The sequence below is a fragment of the Triticum urartu genome, chromosome 7 (genome assembly GCF_003073215.2).
Source record: "Triticum urartu cultivar G1812 chromosome 7, Tu2.1, whole genome shotgun sequence".
Taxonomy (NCBI): Eukaryota; Viridiplantae; Streptophyta; class Magnoliopsida; order Poales; family Poaceae; genus Triticum; species Triticum urartu.
Window position 1 is genome coordinate 653,066,105 of NC_053028.1, and position 17,918 is coordinate 653,084,022.

Consider the following 17,918-nt stretch of genomic DNA (forward strand, 5'->3'; position numbering starts at 1 on the left):
TTCTCAATCCTAGACTCATCCAGCGACACACAGTTATCCTCTGGAGGCCCAAACAGCTGCTTGTAATACTCAGCAATATAAAGCTTTAAGTTTTCTTGACCAAGAATCGTTCCCTCATCTTGTTCAAGCTGAAAGATCCTTTTCTTTCTATGCTTACCATTGGCGATCATGTGAAAAAAAAAATTGTGTGTTCGCGTCCCCCTGGACGACCCTTCGGACCTTAGCCCGAAGCGCCCACTTTAATTCTTCCTCACGAAGGAGCTCTTTCAGCCTCATTTCCGCGTCGATCTTGGCATGAAGCTCCGAGGCTGGCAGGATCATGGTCTCGGCTTTTACATCAAGGGACTGAATAAGCGTAAGGAGTTGTTCCTTCTCAATCTTATAGACCCCACTAAGATGCTTAGCCCACCCACGTAGGAAACTTCTCAAGTGCCTAATTTTATTCTGCCAGCGCTCAAGTGCAGTTCTACCTCCTGCATCCTTAGCCCATTCTCTTGCTACGAGATCTAAGAAACCTTCTCTCTCAAACCACGCAAGCTCGAAAGAGAAAACATTCTTATTTTCCACATGGGTGGCCTCCCCAGAGTCAAGGAATAACGGCGTGTGATCAGAAATACCACGAGAAAGTGCCTGGACTGTTACACATGGGAATTTCTGTTCCCATTCGACGCTAACCAGAACCCGGTCCAGCTTTTCGAACGTCGGATTTGGCAAGGCGTTAGCCTAGGTAAACTTCCTTCCCAAAAGCTCTATCTCACGCAGATCCAGGCTTTCAATGATTGTGTTAAACATGAACGACAATCTGCCGTCAAAATTATCATTATTCTTCTCATCACGCCTTCTGATGATATTAAAATCACCCCCCACCAGGATAGGAAGTTGTTCAGAACCGCAAATCCTAACCAGATCAGCCAAAAAATCTGGTTTAAGCTCGGGCTGTGCGGCACCATATACCGCCACCAAAGCCCAGTTAAACCCATCGGTCTTCGACCTCACCCTAAACTTAACAGCGAAATCCCCCATGACCATGCTTCGGACTTCTAACGAATCACATCTAACTCCGAGTAAAATTCCACCCGATCTTCCTCGCGGCGGTAGACAATGCCAATCAAAATCAATACCTCCCGAAAGCGTATTGAGAAATTGAGGCAAAAAGTCGGCTCTACCAGTTTCCGATAAAGCGATAAAGTCCAACCTATGCTCAAAAGAAGCCTCAGCAAGAAACCTTCTTTTAGCCAAGTCTTTCAAACCTCTACTATTTTAAAAGATTCCTTTCATATCTCGTCATGGAATTTTTTAGCCGTTCTTATCCGCGCGCTCCTACGCACTGCGGAGTCTGGGTAGATCTTTCGCTTCCATTTGCGTTTAGGAATATTGAAACTCTCCAGCTGGTCCTCACAACCAGTCTCAAAGGCGCGCACCTCTACAAAGTCCACTCACTCATCCTCCTCCTCAGGTTCAGGAGACGGATGAGCAAGATCCGCACAAAAGTTATTGAGCACCCTGACCCCCAAAGCATCAATCTCGGAGTTATTCATTGGTTTAACCGCAGCTAAGTTACGAATCACCTCAAGCGCCCGTTCGGCCTCTAAATCCAGCATATCATTAACCGAGTTTGAAATTTCACTATCATTACTACCTAGTGAAATTCCTATCTTATTTGCATTGTTTATAATCTCATCATTTGAAAAATGCAAAATAGAATTAGAGGTATTGATCGACATACCAGTAGTGACCTCCACGTCACGAAGCTTGGCCGCCCTCATAGCGCACCGCTGCTTAATGTCGTCCACTTCCGGATGGTCCTGGAGACGGCTACTCAACCGTCGCCCCTCAGAGACCGGATCCGGAATACCACCGAAAGCAATCACCTCCTCCCGAGCAGCTCTACTGGAGTGCCCCAAGCCGGGGGAAGGTGGAGCCAGGGCCTCCTGCCCGAGCTCCCCATCCACCCCGGCCCAAGGGCCAACTGGCGGCACCGGTGGCGTCGGCGAGCAAGCCCCTCTGGGCTCCACAAGAGAAGAGGACTCCGAGGCCACCTGCCACGAGTACTCTCCGAGAAGCGACTCCAGTGCCAGCGTCGCCGGCCCGGTAAAAAAGGAGGAAGGTGCCGGATCTAGCAGTCTCGGCCTCCCTCCCAAAGAATCAATCTGCACCATCGGTAGCTCACCCACCGCAGGCCCTGATGAGGGCACCGAGGCCACCTGCCCCACGCCCCCATCAGCAGCCGGCACCATCGGCTGCACCTGCGAAATCGCGACCGGAGGGGAGGAATCCGAAGTCACCAGCTTCAGACCCTCTCCTGCAAGAACGACCTCCTCCGCCTCAGCCCTGACCGAGATCGACGACTCCCCAAGAAGAGGAATCACTGGCTCCTCAAGCTCCAGAACCGGAAGCGAGTGCTCGAACACCTCATCAGACTCCACCCGATCACTCCACAGTCTCGGGGGTGCAGATGCCGGCTCGAAAGAACCGAATCTGTTTTTGCAGACATGCATACAGAAATATTCTTAAACCATATTCCATTGTTGAATGTGTATCAGAAGTCAATGCTAAGCTTAATGTTATATCGCCACACTCCTTTTTACTTCTGACGAGGATGCATTTCAAAATCCAATGTTAAACGTAGCAGCAACATTACAGAAAATTAGCGTTCGGTGATGGATGGCGACTTCGGCGTTTCGAAATCTGGAAGGAGGAACTGGACATGTACTCCAGAACCTGGACTTGCCCAGTCCCAGACGACAAAGACCTCAACCGGAAGCCAAAGAACACGACAGCCGCAACAGCCACACGGATGAAACTGAAATACCATCCAAGATTTGCAAGCTTTCGTGCTAGATAAATACTAGATTACACTATGATTTGTTTTTCAGGAGTTGCAAACTCAGATGAAACGAAACAACATAATATCAAACTAGTACAAGTTAAGCAGTCGATGATTTGTAAGGGGGGCTATCTCAGTCTCAGGCACTGATCTTTATGCAGTCATATGCAAGTTCTGTTTTATACTGAGGTAAACTGGACAATACAGAGGGCTAAAAGGTTGCATTGTGTTGTGTATCCTAATCCTGTCATCGTGTGCATTTTGCAAGTTTGTATTTCAACGGTGGCCTCCCCAGCATCGCTTATATCAGACTCCCTAAACCTACCTAACTGAACAAAATCCACAAGCAAGCAGATGTTTTCCAAGCCCTTTGGAGCAATGTTGTGTTCAGAAAAAACGGGGTCTTCTAACAGAAGAAAGAATATTATGATCAAAGCAACCTTGGCAATGTTCTGCTAACAACATTCCTGTTTACAGCATGCCATGAGTAATTAGAATCAAAGTGACATGCCATGAGTAATTAGAATCAAAGTGACATTCTATTCACCCGAAGTATTTTGCCATCAGAAAACACCTATCCAGCTAGCTGAAGGAAATGATTTCACATGTTATACAGTCAGTGAAAATGGATAGTTTGCTAGCTATCCGTCAACTGTCAATAAGATGCTGAGACTTTCACCCGTTGTATTTTGCCATCAGAAAACACCTATCCAGCTAGCTGAAGGAAATGATTTCACATGTTATACCGTCAGTGAAAATGGATAGTTTGCTAGCTATCTGTCAACTGTCAATAAGATGCTTAGATTTCCCTAAACTGCAATCTCAAGGTACAAGTTTAAGCTGCATGGCATTGATCCTGTGTTTTATTAAATGGTCACAGTACCTTCACTCAAACAATGCACGAAACAAGCCGAACACGCAGAGATAGCAGTGTCCAGATTCCAGAACCATTCTTATACAGATTTTAAGTACATACTACAGAAAGTTCAGTGGAACTGTGAATATAACTGATCTAAGAGAGATAACCCAAGTTGCCTAAGTACTCAACCACCAATGTTACAAACTTAAAAGCATGTAAACATCAGAGCACTCCACTTAGAAAAGCTGAGAACCAAAATGAAGCAGACATACCTAGCCAGTTGATCCATAGCATGTCCTATCAAAGATAGCACTCATGTAAAGGCACCAGCAATCCGTTATTGATGTCCCATGTGCAAAGATTGTAACTCTGAGTACAGCAGGGCATATGCCAGATATGGTGACTGGCCATCTCCAATTCCAAGAAGGCGGATATGATCGGATCGCTGATTATCCATATTATACCACATGAACATTTTCTCAGCCCCAGCAGTGAAGAAGATGACATTACATTCTAGATGAATCGCAAGCCAATCAAAATCAGAATCGAGGTCATCCCCTCCCCTTCTGCTCGACGACCCCCCAGGCAACGTAGTTGTAGCAAGTTGAACCGATACTGTGGATAGAAGGGTTTTGCCGCATAGTGTTACTGTAGCAAACTGGGTAATGTAGTGACAGAACCTGGACATTTTTTTTTAAAAAGGAACAAAGAATTAAAAGTGTGAACAATTATTAATTTTTGAAATTTTGAACAAAAATCACTATTCCAATTCAAAAAACACGAATATTTTTATTTTTTTAAAAGCATGCACATTTTTGTTTTTTAATGTGACTGTTTTAGAATTTCTGAAAAAATTCAGAACACAAACGTATTTCGAATTATTTTGAACTTTATTGGAGACACGTTTAAAAAATTTATTTTAAAACAAAATCTGAAAAGCAAACAAAATTGGAAATTTTGAACAGTTTCAGAGAAACACAATCATTTTTTCATTTTATCTAAATATTTTCCTAAAGCACGAACAAATTTGGAAATTTCAATATTTATTTCTTAATGCGTGCACTTTTTATAAATTCTTCACATTTAAAAAAATGTTGAACATTAATTTAAAAGGCATACAATTTGTAAAAGTCAGAAAATTTTTTAAAATTTGCAAGCATTTGTTGGAAAATACAAATAGGTTTTGTAATTTTTTTGTGAATTTTTGAGAAAAAGAGAAGAAAATAAAAAATAAAAAGAAAACCAACAAAGAAAACAACCGACTAAAAACATAGTTCATGAACCTTCTAGAAAGTTCCCAAAACCATGCATGCCCTTAGAGAATCTCCAACAGTTTCCCTTGCCCGTAAATATTTTTGGTTTAGGAGGAGTTGGGCCAAAAAAGTGTTCCAATAGTCCCGATAAAAGCAAAAAATAAAAAAAACGTATAATCAGCCCAATTCCGGTTCTTCCCTAAAGCTTCTAGTATACTCTCTTCGTTTTAAAGAGTGTACTTCCAAGTATGTGCAAAAATATATCAATTTTTATGAAACCAAATAGGTATATGCTACTAATTTGATGTTATAAATGTTGGTGTATTATTGTAAAAAATATGGCCGAACATAAAAAATTGACTTTCCAACAAAGTTGTAAGTACACTCTTTTAAAGACGAAGAGAGTAATTGCCATGTCAGATGACCACCGTGCCGCCACCATCGCCATCGATCACAACCGCATCGCCACCATCCTCGTCGTCGCTCACTCGACTACCAGCGTCGACCACCTTTGGTCGTCACAGCCGCCGCCAGAGTCCGCCACGCGACCGCCTGAGTTAGAGACAAAGAGCAAAACAGGAACCTGAATTTAGGGGCAGGTTTTTGCAAAACCAGCTCACATGTGAACCTCCCCTAACTTAACTTATATATAATGGATACCATGTAAAATCAGTTGTAGAGGGCGTTCTTTATGAAGGGAGGCGGCAAGAATGTTGTATGGGACCATGGTTCACCCGAACCTACGCTCCACGCCATTGATCTTCAGACAACATTTTTCGAGATATGTGCATGGCAGGAATAGTTTACGCAAGATGGCAAACAGATATGCATGGCGCCAATAGTTTAGTGAAGATTGGAAGCACTACATTGATAAAATAAACCTACTTGATGCTTACATCATAGGTAGTAAAAAATATTATTACATATATACAAACACTGTTTATCATTATTTATTGCATCGTTTTGTGCATCAGCTCTCTCCCCAAGGTATGCATTGAGTAGGCTCAAAGAATCACGCACAACTGATTCACAGCAAGGGCATCTCATTTTGATCTGGACATTTTTAAAACACATCGGCTTGTCACAAGCTTTAAAGATAATTGTTTGTAGTCGCTGATATATCTACAACTCCCATCCCTTAAATACTGCACTACATGATATGTCACGTTTAACCTTTTCTCTTTTTTTGTCTTTTCCCTATATAGGTTGATGGCCTACTGATCATGCAGGCAAAACCAAACAAAAAACTGTTAGAGAATTAGCGTTTGCGACATGACATCAGTACAGATTCTCACAAACATCAATGAATATGTTGTATAATTTGTACAGAAGTTTTACTACGAAACGAGTTTGTGAAGGTTCTTTTGGCCTGATATTTTTTAATAGTCCAAGTGAATTCAAATTATGCTCGTAGAGACGTGTGCAAAAAGTGCTACAGTGCCTAGATACATGTGCCAGCCCATGAAATAGAACTACTTCCCACGCAGGCCTAGAGGGTCCTTATAAGCACCAGGGTTAACCGTGCTTTGACTAGTTAGGGCTTAACACAGAATTTTGAATTCAAAACAAGACAGATCCACAAGTGGGGGGTATTACATCCTACGACATGGACCATAGGTTCGGGTGAACCATGGTCCTAAAAATCACCTCTCAGGGAGGCGGAAGCAAAGTTACGATGCGTTTGGTTCAGCTTTTTTTACCAACTTCTGCTTTGAAAAGCCAAAAGCTAAACAAAGGGGTAAATGTTCAAAGCAGCTTTTGAAAATCTGTAGCTTCTCCCTAGTGCAGGGCCGGCCCTGGGGAGGGGCAGGGGGGGGGGGGGGGGGGGGGGGGGCCCCCCCCCCCCCCCCCCAATTCGAGGGGGCCCTCCCCCGGTTACACGCAGGCTATGGCCTATGGCCCAACGGAACGTTCGCACGCAGCGAGTCACGGAGGATGAGCCATCCATTCGTTCATTTGTACATGCACGTAGAAAAAGAAGGAAGTTCCGATTCTTTCCTTAGGTTAGTACGTGCACCCCGCAAAAGAAGGAATTGATTGATCCCCTTCCGTTGCATCACGCACGCATTCATGCAGCGCTTTCCAATTTGCCAGCGCCCGCCGATGGTTGTCTCTTGCCTCTTGGCTAATTGCGACTGTGCGTATGGCGCTCCTTTTCCATTTCCCCTAAATCGATTTTTCCTTTCTAATTCAGTCAGGTCGTCCACCGATTTCATTTCCCCGGCGGCCAGCGCAGCATCACGTTGCTCTCTGTCCATCAACAATTCGACCCTCTGGGTGAGCATAGAGGGTATAGAGGCACCCGGGTGCTGAAAATCCTATCTCCTAAAGTATATCTCATATCTTATATTTCATACCGCAGTTCCTACTTCCTAGTCTCCTAGATGACCAGCCGGCACATCGGACCGTTCGACAATTGTCAATTGATGTATTTTCTAATATTTATTTTCAACATTGTGTCTTATCATGCCATTCGGGAGGAAGTGTCCATCTGGTAGTGATAAAAGGAGAAGGAAGAAAGTTGTGGATGACATGTACAATCACAGTGCGGAAATATGTATGGCGAAAGTGATTATCAAGAAGAAATCCTAGAAGCTGAGAAGGCTTTTCAAGTTAAATATTTCTCTTATTTTGCGGGGGAAGTTAAGTATTTCTTCTTTTGTTTTGTTGATATGGCGATCACTTCTTTGAAAGGTAGATTTAAAGAACTCATGGTGATTAAAGATATATATTCGGATTATATGTGCTCGGGCGGACCATGAAGTCACATGATATTGAACTTGAAAAGTGATGCACAAAATTTCCAGAAACTTTCTCTCTTGATGGTTCATGAGATGTTGAGGTATGTGATCTTATTCTTGAATTGAAGACTATAAAATTAACTTTGCCAGATAGTGTAATGTGAGCTATGGAGATTTTTGAGCATGTCCAAGAAGTTGATTGTTACCCTAATATCTTCATTCCTTATCACATCTTATTTACTATGCCCGTGACTAGCTTCCAAAGTTGAAATTGTTGAAGAACTATTTGAGGTAAACAATGGTTCAGAGAGGTTAAATGATTCAGCAACAATTGATATGCATCAAGAAGAAATTATTGGATAATATTGACATCGACCCCATCATAATTGACTTTGCATCGAGGATTGTTAGAAGAAAATTTTAAGATAATATGTATAAATTATTTGATATGCATACTAATTTTAGATGGATTTTAAGTGTTACCGGTAAATATTTCATATATACGTATATTTATTTTTATTGTTATGGCAGACATGTTAAGGGCCCCGAGTTCTAGTCTCGCCCCGGGCCCCCAAAATCTCAGGACCGGCCCCGCCCTAGTGTAAATTTCAAAGCTGAGGGTACCCCAACTTTTCAGCTTCCAGCTTTTTTACATCAGTTTTTTCACAACAGTTTTTCCACAGCAGCTTTTTCAGAATCTGCAGCTCAACCAAACACAGCCTTAGGATACCATACTTTTCCGTGACAGCCGATGCTTGCGAGAAATAACTGCTAACGATTGACGGGCGCTTTACCCCGGTGCCTCCATCGGCTAAAAAACAAGGACCCATCGCCTCGCAGCCACATCCTCGCCGGCGATTTGGTCAGTACATCACCATGGACGGCAGTTGACGTCGGGCGCCGGTGACGCCCACCGCGTCCGAGTTTTTCCACGCGCACCGCGACGATTGACACCACCGCCCAGTTAGTCTTGTCCACGCAACGTTCCTTTTTTACCAGTTTACGGCCTCGCGCCTCGTTTTTCTCTGCTTCCCAAAACGCGTCTTGCTCTACACCTAGCAGACAAGCGCAAGAAACCTCCCTTGGTCGCTCTCGCTCACTACCCGCCCCCCCGTACCGCGTCCCGGCCACGTCCCTTCCGCCCCGATGTCGCCGGACCTGCCGAAACCAGGCAGCTGCCACGGCAGCGACGACGACGACGACTGCCCCTCTCCTCCATCCTCCGATGGCAACCGGCACCTGGTCACCCCGCTCGTGGTCACCGCGTTCGTCCTCGTCTTCCTGTCTCTCGTGTCCCTGTCCATCTACTGCTTCATCCGTCGCAGGAGGCGCCAGCGCCGGCAGCAGTCCCTTCTCGCCGCCGGGGCTGCCAACCCCGCCGCCCAAGGCGACGGCCCCGCCCCCGAGATGGCTGGCGCCGCGACCGCGACCGACGTCGAAGGAGGCGCAGCTCCGGATCCAGAGGATGAAGAGGTCGTGCACCACGCGTGGCACATCCGCACCGTGGGGCTCGACGAGGCGGCGATCGAGTCCATCGCGCTCACGCGGTACCGCGTCGGCGCGGGGACGCTGGGCGGCGCCGCCGACTGCTCCGTCTGCCTCGGCGAGTTCCTGGACGGCGAGCTCCTCCGGCTGCTCCCCAAGTGCGGCCACGCGTTCCACGTCCCCTGCATCGGCACCTGGCTCCGCGCCCACGTCAACTGCCCGCTCTGCCGCGCCGACGTCGTCGTCTTGGACTCGGCGGCCACCGGCGGTTCGGAGCCACCTGCCGACGCTCAGCAAGTTTCTGAAACCTTGAGCCAGGAGCAGCCGGTCCCGGCTCAAGGGCAGAACGAGCAGCAAGAGCTGCGCGTACAGATCGATCGGCGCTGCCGGTCGAGGTCGCCGGAGCCACAGCGCAGGAGGACCGAGAATTTTCGCCGCGTAGCTTCCATGGACTCGTCGGTGGTGTCCGTCGGGGCCGGGCTGGTTCTGGAAGACAAGCGGAGCAGTACAGAAGACCAGGGGGACGGCGAGGTGCCATCGGGCTCTGGACGTTTGCGGTATTTGTCCGGCGGTGGTCGGCGGTCTCGCCTCTCGGGACATCGCCGCATCAGCAGCTCCATGCTTCCGTCTTGACCGCCAGGAAATATTCCATGGGTCGCGTGAGCCCGTAGGTTCTTGAGATTGAGCAGTGCCAGTGCTATAGTCGTGTACACAAGTTGCAAACTCAAAATGCCCGGTTACATGTCAGATATAGCCGAATCATGTGTGAAATTCAGATGTAATGTCGGAACTCTGTTTTTTCAAAGAGACTGATGGTCTGCTGCCACAGTTTCATAGTCGTCTATGGTATTGCTCACTGAAGCTGAGAGCAACTCTAGCAGACCCCGCACCCCGCCGGCCTGCAAAACGCATTTACAGTTTGCACAAAATGACCTTTGCAGGCCGACGCAGACGGCCACAGATGCAGACCCTTCAAACGGATCCGTATAAAAGTATATTCGTGGAATATGCTTTTTTACGGGTCGGCTTTACGGGGTCTCCTCTTTGTGGCGCTGCATCTCGCATCTCATCGGCCCGCAAATATCAAATCCAATACAACAATCAAAAGCAAACTAAATTATTCAAATCAAACATAATACAATAATCATTCACATTACAAATAATTATTCAAATCACCGTAGCAAAATTAAATAATGCAATACAAAACTTGTCATGAATACAAATACAAATGAATACAAAAATTAATCACTGTCCAGCCCTTTGTCAATGGTGCTCAATGAGATCCTCGTGAAGTTGAAAGTGTGTGTTTGCATTTTCAATCTCCTTATATGTCTGAAGAAAAGCTCTAATGCGATTAGGGTCTCTAGCTGGTTTGACACGGCTACCCACATTGTCATAGAAGAATTCCAAGTTCTTTTCTTTCTCATCTTCAAGAATAATATTGTGCAGGATAACACATCATGTCATGATATTTTTTAAGGTTTTCTTATCCCAAAAACGAGCAGGACCACGGACAATAGCAAACCTCGATTGCAAAACACCGCATGCACTTTCAATGTCTTTTCGGGCTGCCTCTTGCACCCTTGCAAATTCACACTATTTTTTAGTTTTGGGTTCTTTAATGCTTTTGACAAATGTGCACCAATGAGGGTATATCATCTGCAAGATAGTACCCTTTTGTGTATTCATGCACATTGATAGTGTAGTTGCAAGCAGGAGTATCACCACTAGCAAGCCTAGCAAACAAATGAGACCGTTGCAACACACTGATATCGTTGAGAGTGCCCGACATACCAAAAAAGCAATGCCAAATTCATAAATCGTCGGATGCTACGGCCTCTAACACAATTTTTGCATCACGAGACTTGCTACAATACATTCATTGCCATGCCTTGGGGCAATTTTTCCAAGTCCAATGCATACAATCAATGCTACCTAGCATGCCAGACCAACCTCTCCTTTCATTAGATGCCATTAATTTCTTTGTGTCATCTTCTGTGACGCCCCCGATTTGACCGTACACTAATCATACACGCAAACGTGTACAATCAAGATCAGGGACTCACGGGAAGATATCCAACACAACTCTACAAATAAAATAAGTCATACAAGCATCATATTACAAGCCAGGGGCCTCGAGGGCTCGAATACAAGAGCTTGATCATAGACGAGTCAGCGGAAGCAACAATATCTGAGTACAGACATAAGTTAAACAAGTTTGCCTTAAGAAGGATAGCACAAACTGGGATACAGATCGAAAGAGGCGCATGCCTCCTGCCTGGGATCCTCCTAAACTACTCCAGGTCGTCGTTAGTGGCCTACACGTAGTAGTAGGCACCTCCAGAGTAGTAGGAGTCGTCGTCAACGGTGGCGTCTGGCTCCTGGGCTCCATCGTCTGGTCGCAGAAATCGGGTATAGGAAAGGGGAAAAGGGGGGAGCAAAGCAACCGTGAGTACTCATCCAAAGTACTCGCAAGCAAGGAGCTACACTACATATGTATGCATTGGTGTTAAATGGAAAAGGGGTAACATATGTGGACTGAACTGCAGAATGCCGGAATAAGAGGGGGATAGCTAGTCCTATCGAAGACTACGCTTCTAGTAACCTCCATCTTGCAGCATGTAGAAAAGAGTAGAAGGTAAGTTCACCAAGTAGCATCGCATAGCATAATCCTACCCGGCGATCCTCTCCTCGTCGCCCTGTGAGAGAGCGATCACCGGTTGTATCTGGCACTTGGAAGGGTGTGTTTTATTAAGTATCCTGTTCTAGTTGTCATAAGGTCAAGGTACAACTCCAAGTCGTCCTATTACCGAAGATCACGGCTATTCGAATAGATTAACTTCCCTGCAGGGGTGCACCACATTTCCCAACACGCTCGATCCCCTTTGTCCGGACACACTTTCCTGGGTCATGCCCGGCCTTGGAAGATCAACACGTCGCAGCCCTACCTAGGCACAACAGAGAGGTCAGCACGCCGGTCTAAATCATATGGCGCAGGGGTCTGGGCCCATCGCCCTTTGCACACCTGCACGTTGCGAACGCGGCCGGAAGCAGAACTAGCCCCCTTAATACAAGAGCAGGCTTACGGTCCAATCCGGCGCGCGCCGCTCAGTCGCTGACGTCACGAAGGCTTCGGCTGACACCACGATGTCGAGTGCCCATAACTGTCCCCGCGTAGATGGTTAGTGCATATAGGCCAGTGGCCAGACTCAGATCAAATACCAAGATCTCGTTAAACGTGTTATCTTGAAATAACCGCGAATGCCGACCAGGGCCAGGCCCACCTTTCTCCTAGATGGTCTCAACCTGCCCTGTCGCTCCGCCACAAAGTAACAGTCGGGGGCCGTCGGAACCTGATACGTCTCCAACGTATCTATAATTTTTGATTGCTCCATGCTATATTATCTACTGTTTTGGGCAATATTGGGCTTTATTATCCACTTTTATATTATTTTTGGGACTAACCTATTAACCGGAGGCCCAACCCAGATTTGCTGTTTTATGCCTATTTCAGTGTTTCGAAGAAAAGGAATATCAAACGGAGTCGAAACGGAACGAAATCAACTGGAGAAGTTATTTTTGGAAGGAAACACACCCGATGGACTTGGACCCCACGTCAGAAGATACGGGAGCTGCCCACGAGGGTGGGGGCACCCCCCTGCCTAGGGCGCGCCCCCCTGCCTCGTGGGGCCCCCGTGGCTCCCCTGACGTGCTTCTTCTGCCTATATATATCGTCTTACCCTAAAACTTCCAGAACACAACATAGATCGGGAGTTTCGCCGCCAGAATCCTTCGTAGCCACTGAAAACCAATCTAGACCCGTTCCGGCACCCTGCCGGAGGGGGCAATCCTTCTCCGATGGCCATCTTCATCATCCCGGTGCTCCCCATGACGAGGAGGGAGTAGTTCTCCCTCGGGGCTGAGGGTATGTACTAGTAGCTATGTGTTTGATCTCTCTCTCTCTCGTGTTCTTGATTTGGCACAATCTTGATGTATCGCGAGCTTTGCTATTATATTTGGATCCTATGATGTTTCTTCCCCCCTCTACTCTCTTGTAATGAATCGAGTTTCCCCTTTGAAGTAATCTTATCGGATTGAGTCTTTAAAGATTTGAGAACACTTGATGTATGTCTTGCCGTGGATATCTGTGGTGACAATGGGATATCACGTGATTCACTTGATGTATGTTTTGATGCGGGTTCCGCCCATGAACCTATGCATAGGGGTTGGCACACGTTTTCGTCGTGATTCTCCGGTAGGAACTTTGGGGCCCTCTTTGAGGTTCTATGTGTTGGTTGAATAGATGAATCTGAGATTGTGTGATGCATATCGTATAATCATACCCACGGATACTTGAGGTGACATTGGAGTATCTAGGTGACATTAGGGTTTTGGTTGATTTGTGTCTTAAGGTGTTATTCTAGTACGAACTTTAGGGCTGTTTGTGACACCTATATGAATAGCCCAACGGATTGATTGGAAAGAATAACTTTGAGGTGGTTTCGTACCCTACCATAATCTCTTCATTCGTTCTCCGCTATTAGTGACTTTGGAGTGACTCTTTGTTGCATGTTGAGGGATAGTTATGTGATCCAATTATGTTAGTATTGTTGAGAGGACTTGCACTAGTAAAAGTATGAACCCCATGCCTTGTTTCCTATCATTGCAATACCGTTTACGCTCACTTTTATCACTTATTACCTTGCTGTTTTTATATTTTCATATTACAAATACCTTTATCTACCATCCATATACCACTTGTTTCACTATCTCTTCGCCGAACTAGTGCACCTATACAATTTACCATTATATTGGGTGTGTTGGGGACACAAGAGACTCTTTGTTATTTGGTTGCAGGGTTGCTTGATAGAGACCATCTTCATCCTATGCCTCCTACGGATTGATAAACCTTAGGTCATCCACTTGAGGGAAATTTGCTACTGTCCTACAAACCTTTGCACTTGGAGTCCCAACAACGTCTACAAGAAGAAGGTTGTGTAGTAGACATCAAGCTCTTTTCTGGCGCCGTTGCCGGGGAGGTGAGTGCTTGAAGGTATATCTTTAGATCTTGCAATCGAGTCTTTTAGTTTCTTGTTTTATCACTAGTTTAGTTTATAAAAGAAAACTATAAAAAATGGAATTAAGTTTGTCTCATACGCTTCATCTTTTTAATATCTTTCGTGAGTATGATGGAAAGGATAATTGTGCTCAAGTGCTAGAAGAAGAAATCTATAAAATGTTTGGCACTAAATCTTTGAATGATGAGCATGATTGCAATGTTGTTAGTACGAATTCTTTGAATATCCATGATGCTAATGATGATTGTACTAGTTATGATGAAAATGTCTCATATAAACATGTCAATTTTTGTGGAGTGCATTGGGTTTGTAAGTACACACCAAATAGGGAAGACAGATATTGCAAGAAGCATAAGTACTTAGAAACCAAATTGTTGCAAGAAGAGCTAAATGAATGTGCTGAAAATTTAAATTATCTTGGCTGTACTTGTGGACTTTGCAATGAAAGTGGTCATTTAGCTATCCGATGCAAATTGTTTCATGATCTAATTGTGTCCAAAAATTGTGATGACTTGATCTCCCTTGCACATTATAATGAACTTAGTTTGCTTATGGGTTATGAAGAAATGAAACGTTTAACTAATGATCTTCCAGAATTTGCCCGTTACAAACTTCTTGGCTTTGATCTAGAAGAAATTTATATGTATTGTGCGGTGAACTGTATTGAAAATCCTTATATTTCCAATTACATAAATAAAAGAAAACAAATAGAGGATGAAGAGAATACTAATGAAAGGGAAGAGACTTCCCAATATCCTCCTATTATTTCTTATGATGAATCAGGTAACGAGGAGGAGCCTTTTATTCAACCAATATCATTAATAAGGAGCTCCAAAAAGAGGATTGAACTCACACATGATGTGGTAAAGAAGAAGAAAAGAAAAAGGAAGAGAGGTAAAAAGGTATCTCTCCCAAATAAAGTTGCTCCTATTATTGTTGTGCCTCATGAAAATGAAGATGATACACTTGATGATGATCTCGTTATGCCTATTGCTTGTTGTGATGATTATGATTGGGAAGATAACGATATTTCTTATGATCTTGAAAATCTTTTTGGCACTTGCTTGGAAGAATATAATAATTGCTATACTATTGGTGCTATCCATGCTATTAATGATGAGAGTGATTATGCTTATGATACGAAAAGGCCCAAGTTTGGGGAAGCTATGTTTGATGAGGATGACATATTTGAGAATATATTTGCTGCAATTAATGTTTGTCCCAAGCTTGGGGATGCTATGTTTAATAATGATGATATTTTTAGCCTTCCATGTTTTGATATGCAAAGTGATTATGATGAGAACAAAGTTGCTACTTATGATGATTATTGTGAAGATACTTATGCTATAAAAGTAGTGAGGATTATATTTATAAAACTTGTCACGATTATGATTACCCCTTGTCTGAACATTACTCTTTTAATGTGGAAACAATTTATAGTATCCAAGTCTCTTACGATACTTCCACTATCCCGAATGAGAAGAATTTTGCTTATATAGAGAGTAATAAAATTTCTATGCTTGTAAATCATGAAAACAATGCTTTAGGTGCTGGTTATATTGTTGAATTCATTCACGATGCTACTGAAAATTATTATGAGGGAGGAACATATGCTTGTAGGAATTGCAATAATATCAAGTTTCCTCTCTATGTGCTTAAAATTTCGAAGTTATGCTTGTTTTGCCCTCCTATGCTAGTTGATTATTGCTCCCATAAGTTGTTTGTTCACAAAATACCTATGCATAGGAAGTGGGTTATACTTAAATGTGCTAGTAATATTCTTCATGATGCTCTCTTTATGTTTCAATTCTTATCCTTTATGTGAGCATCATTAAAATCATCATGCCTAGCTAGGGGCGTTAAAAGATAGCGCTTGTTGGGAGGCAACCCAACTTTATTTTTGTTCCTGTTTAGTAATAAATAATTCATCTAGCCTCTGTTTAGATGTGGTTTTATGCTTTTAATTAGTGTTTGTGCCAAGTATAACCTTTGGGAAGACTTGGGGAAAGTCTTGTTGATCATGCTGTAAAAAACAGAAACTTTAGCGCTCACGAGAACTGCTGCCATTTTTATTTGGAGAGTGCTATTTAGTTAATTATTTTTGCATATGATTAATAGATAAATTCCTCAGGTACAGCAATGTATTTGAGAATTTTATGAGTTCCAGAAGTATACGTTTGATCCAGATTACTACAGACTGTTCTGTTTTTGACAGATTCTGTTTTGCGTGTGTTGTTTGCTTATTTTGATGAATCTATGGCTAGTAAAATAGTTTATAAACCATAGAGAAGTTGGAATACAGTAGGTTTAACACCAATATAAATAAAGAATGAGTTCATTACAGTACCTTTAAGTGGTGATTTACTTTCTTATACTAACGGAGCTTACGAGTTTTCTACTTTAAGTTTTGTGTTGTGAAGTTTTCAAGTTTTGGGTAAAGATTCGATGGACTATGGAACAAGGAGTGGAAAGAACCTAAGCTTGGGGATGCCCATGGCACCCCAAGGTAAAATTCAAGGACAACCAAGAGCCTAAGCTTGGGGATGCCCCGGAAGGCATCCCCTCTTTCGTCTTCGTTCATCGGTAACTTTACTTGGATCTATATTTTTATTCGCCACATGATATGTGTTTTGCTTGGAGCGTCAATTTATTTTGTTAGGATTTGCTTGCTGTTATTTAGAATAATGTTTTGCATCTTTTATTTCAATAAAAGTGGCATTGATATCCTTTACTATGCCTATGTTACAAGTATACATGTCGCTGTTTGAAAACAGAAAGTTTACCGCTGTTGCAATAATTCCCTAGAAAATTCAGAATGTGACAAAATTTTGAAACCTTTTTAATATTAATATTTGATAAATTTACTACAGTGGGAATTTTCTTTCATAATTTTTGGAGCTAGGGAAGTATGGATGTTGCAGCATTCTTTACAGACTATAATGTTTAGGCAGATTGCTGTTATGTTTGCATTGTTTGCATATGTTTGCTTATTTAATGATTCTATTTGAGGATAGGACTATTAAATATGCAGAGGCATTTAGTATGCAATGTTGAATAATAATTTTAGTGATTTGCTATAGTAGAGTATGATAAGGTTTTTGCAATGGTTTATACTAACTTATCTCACGAGTCCTTGTTGAGTTTTGTGTGGATGAAGCTTTTGAGATTTAGGGAGATCGTGATATGAGAGGAATTAAGTAGACACAAAATCTCAAGCTTGGGGATACCCAAGGAATCCCAAGATAATATTTCAAGAAGTCTCAAGCATCTAAGCTTGGGGATGCCCCGGTTGGCATCCCACCTTTCTTCTTCAACAATTATCGGTTAGTATCGGTTGATCCTAAGTTTATGCTTCTTCACATGATGTTTGCTATTCTTAGATGTCATTTTATTTTGCTTTGCCTGCTGTTTGAATAAAATACCAAGATCTGAAATTATTAAATGTTAGAGAGTCTTCACATAGTTGCATAATTATTCTACTACTCACTGATCTTCACTTAAATCTTTCGGAGTAGTTTGTCATTTGCTCTAGTGCTTCACTTATATCTTTTAGAGCATGGTGGTAGTTTTATTTTGAAGAAATAGATGAACTCTCATGCTTCACTTAGATTATTTTTAGAGTCTTAAATAGCATGGTAATTTGCTTAAAATCCTAATATGCTAGGCATCCAAGAA

The 17,918-nt window shown here is 43.3% G+C and overlaps 1 protein-coding gene across 1 annotated transcript; it reads left to right on the plus strand.

Moving 5' to 3' along the window:
* The first annotated feature begins 8,706 nt into the window (after positions 1-8,706).
* LOC125521406 (E3 ubiquitin-protein ligase RING1-like) lies at positions 8,707-10,037 on the plus strand. The gene has a single exon (XM_048686463.1). The coding sequence runs from the start codon at positions 8,827-8,829 to the stop codon at positions 9,796-9,798; it is 972 nt and encodes a 323-aa protein (XP_048542420.1). The 5' UTR covers positions 8,707-8,826; the 3' UTR covers positions 9,799-10,037.
* The last annotated feature ends 7,881 nt before the right edge of the window (positions 10,038-17,918 follow it).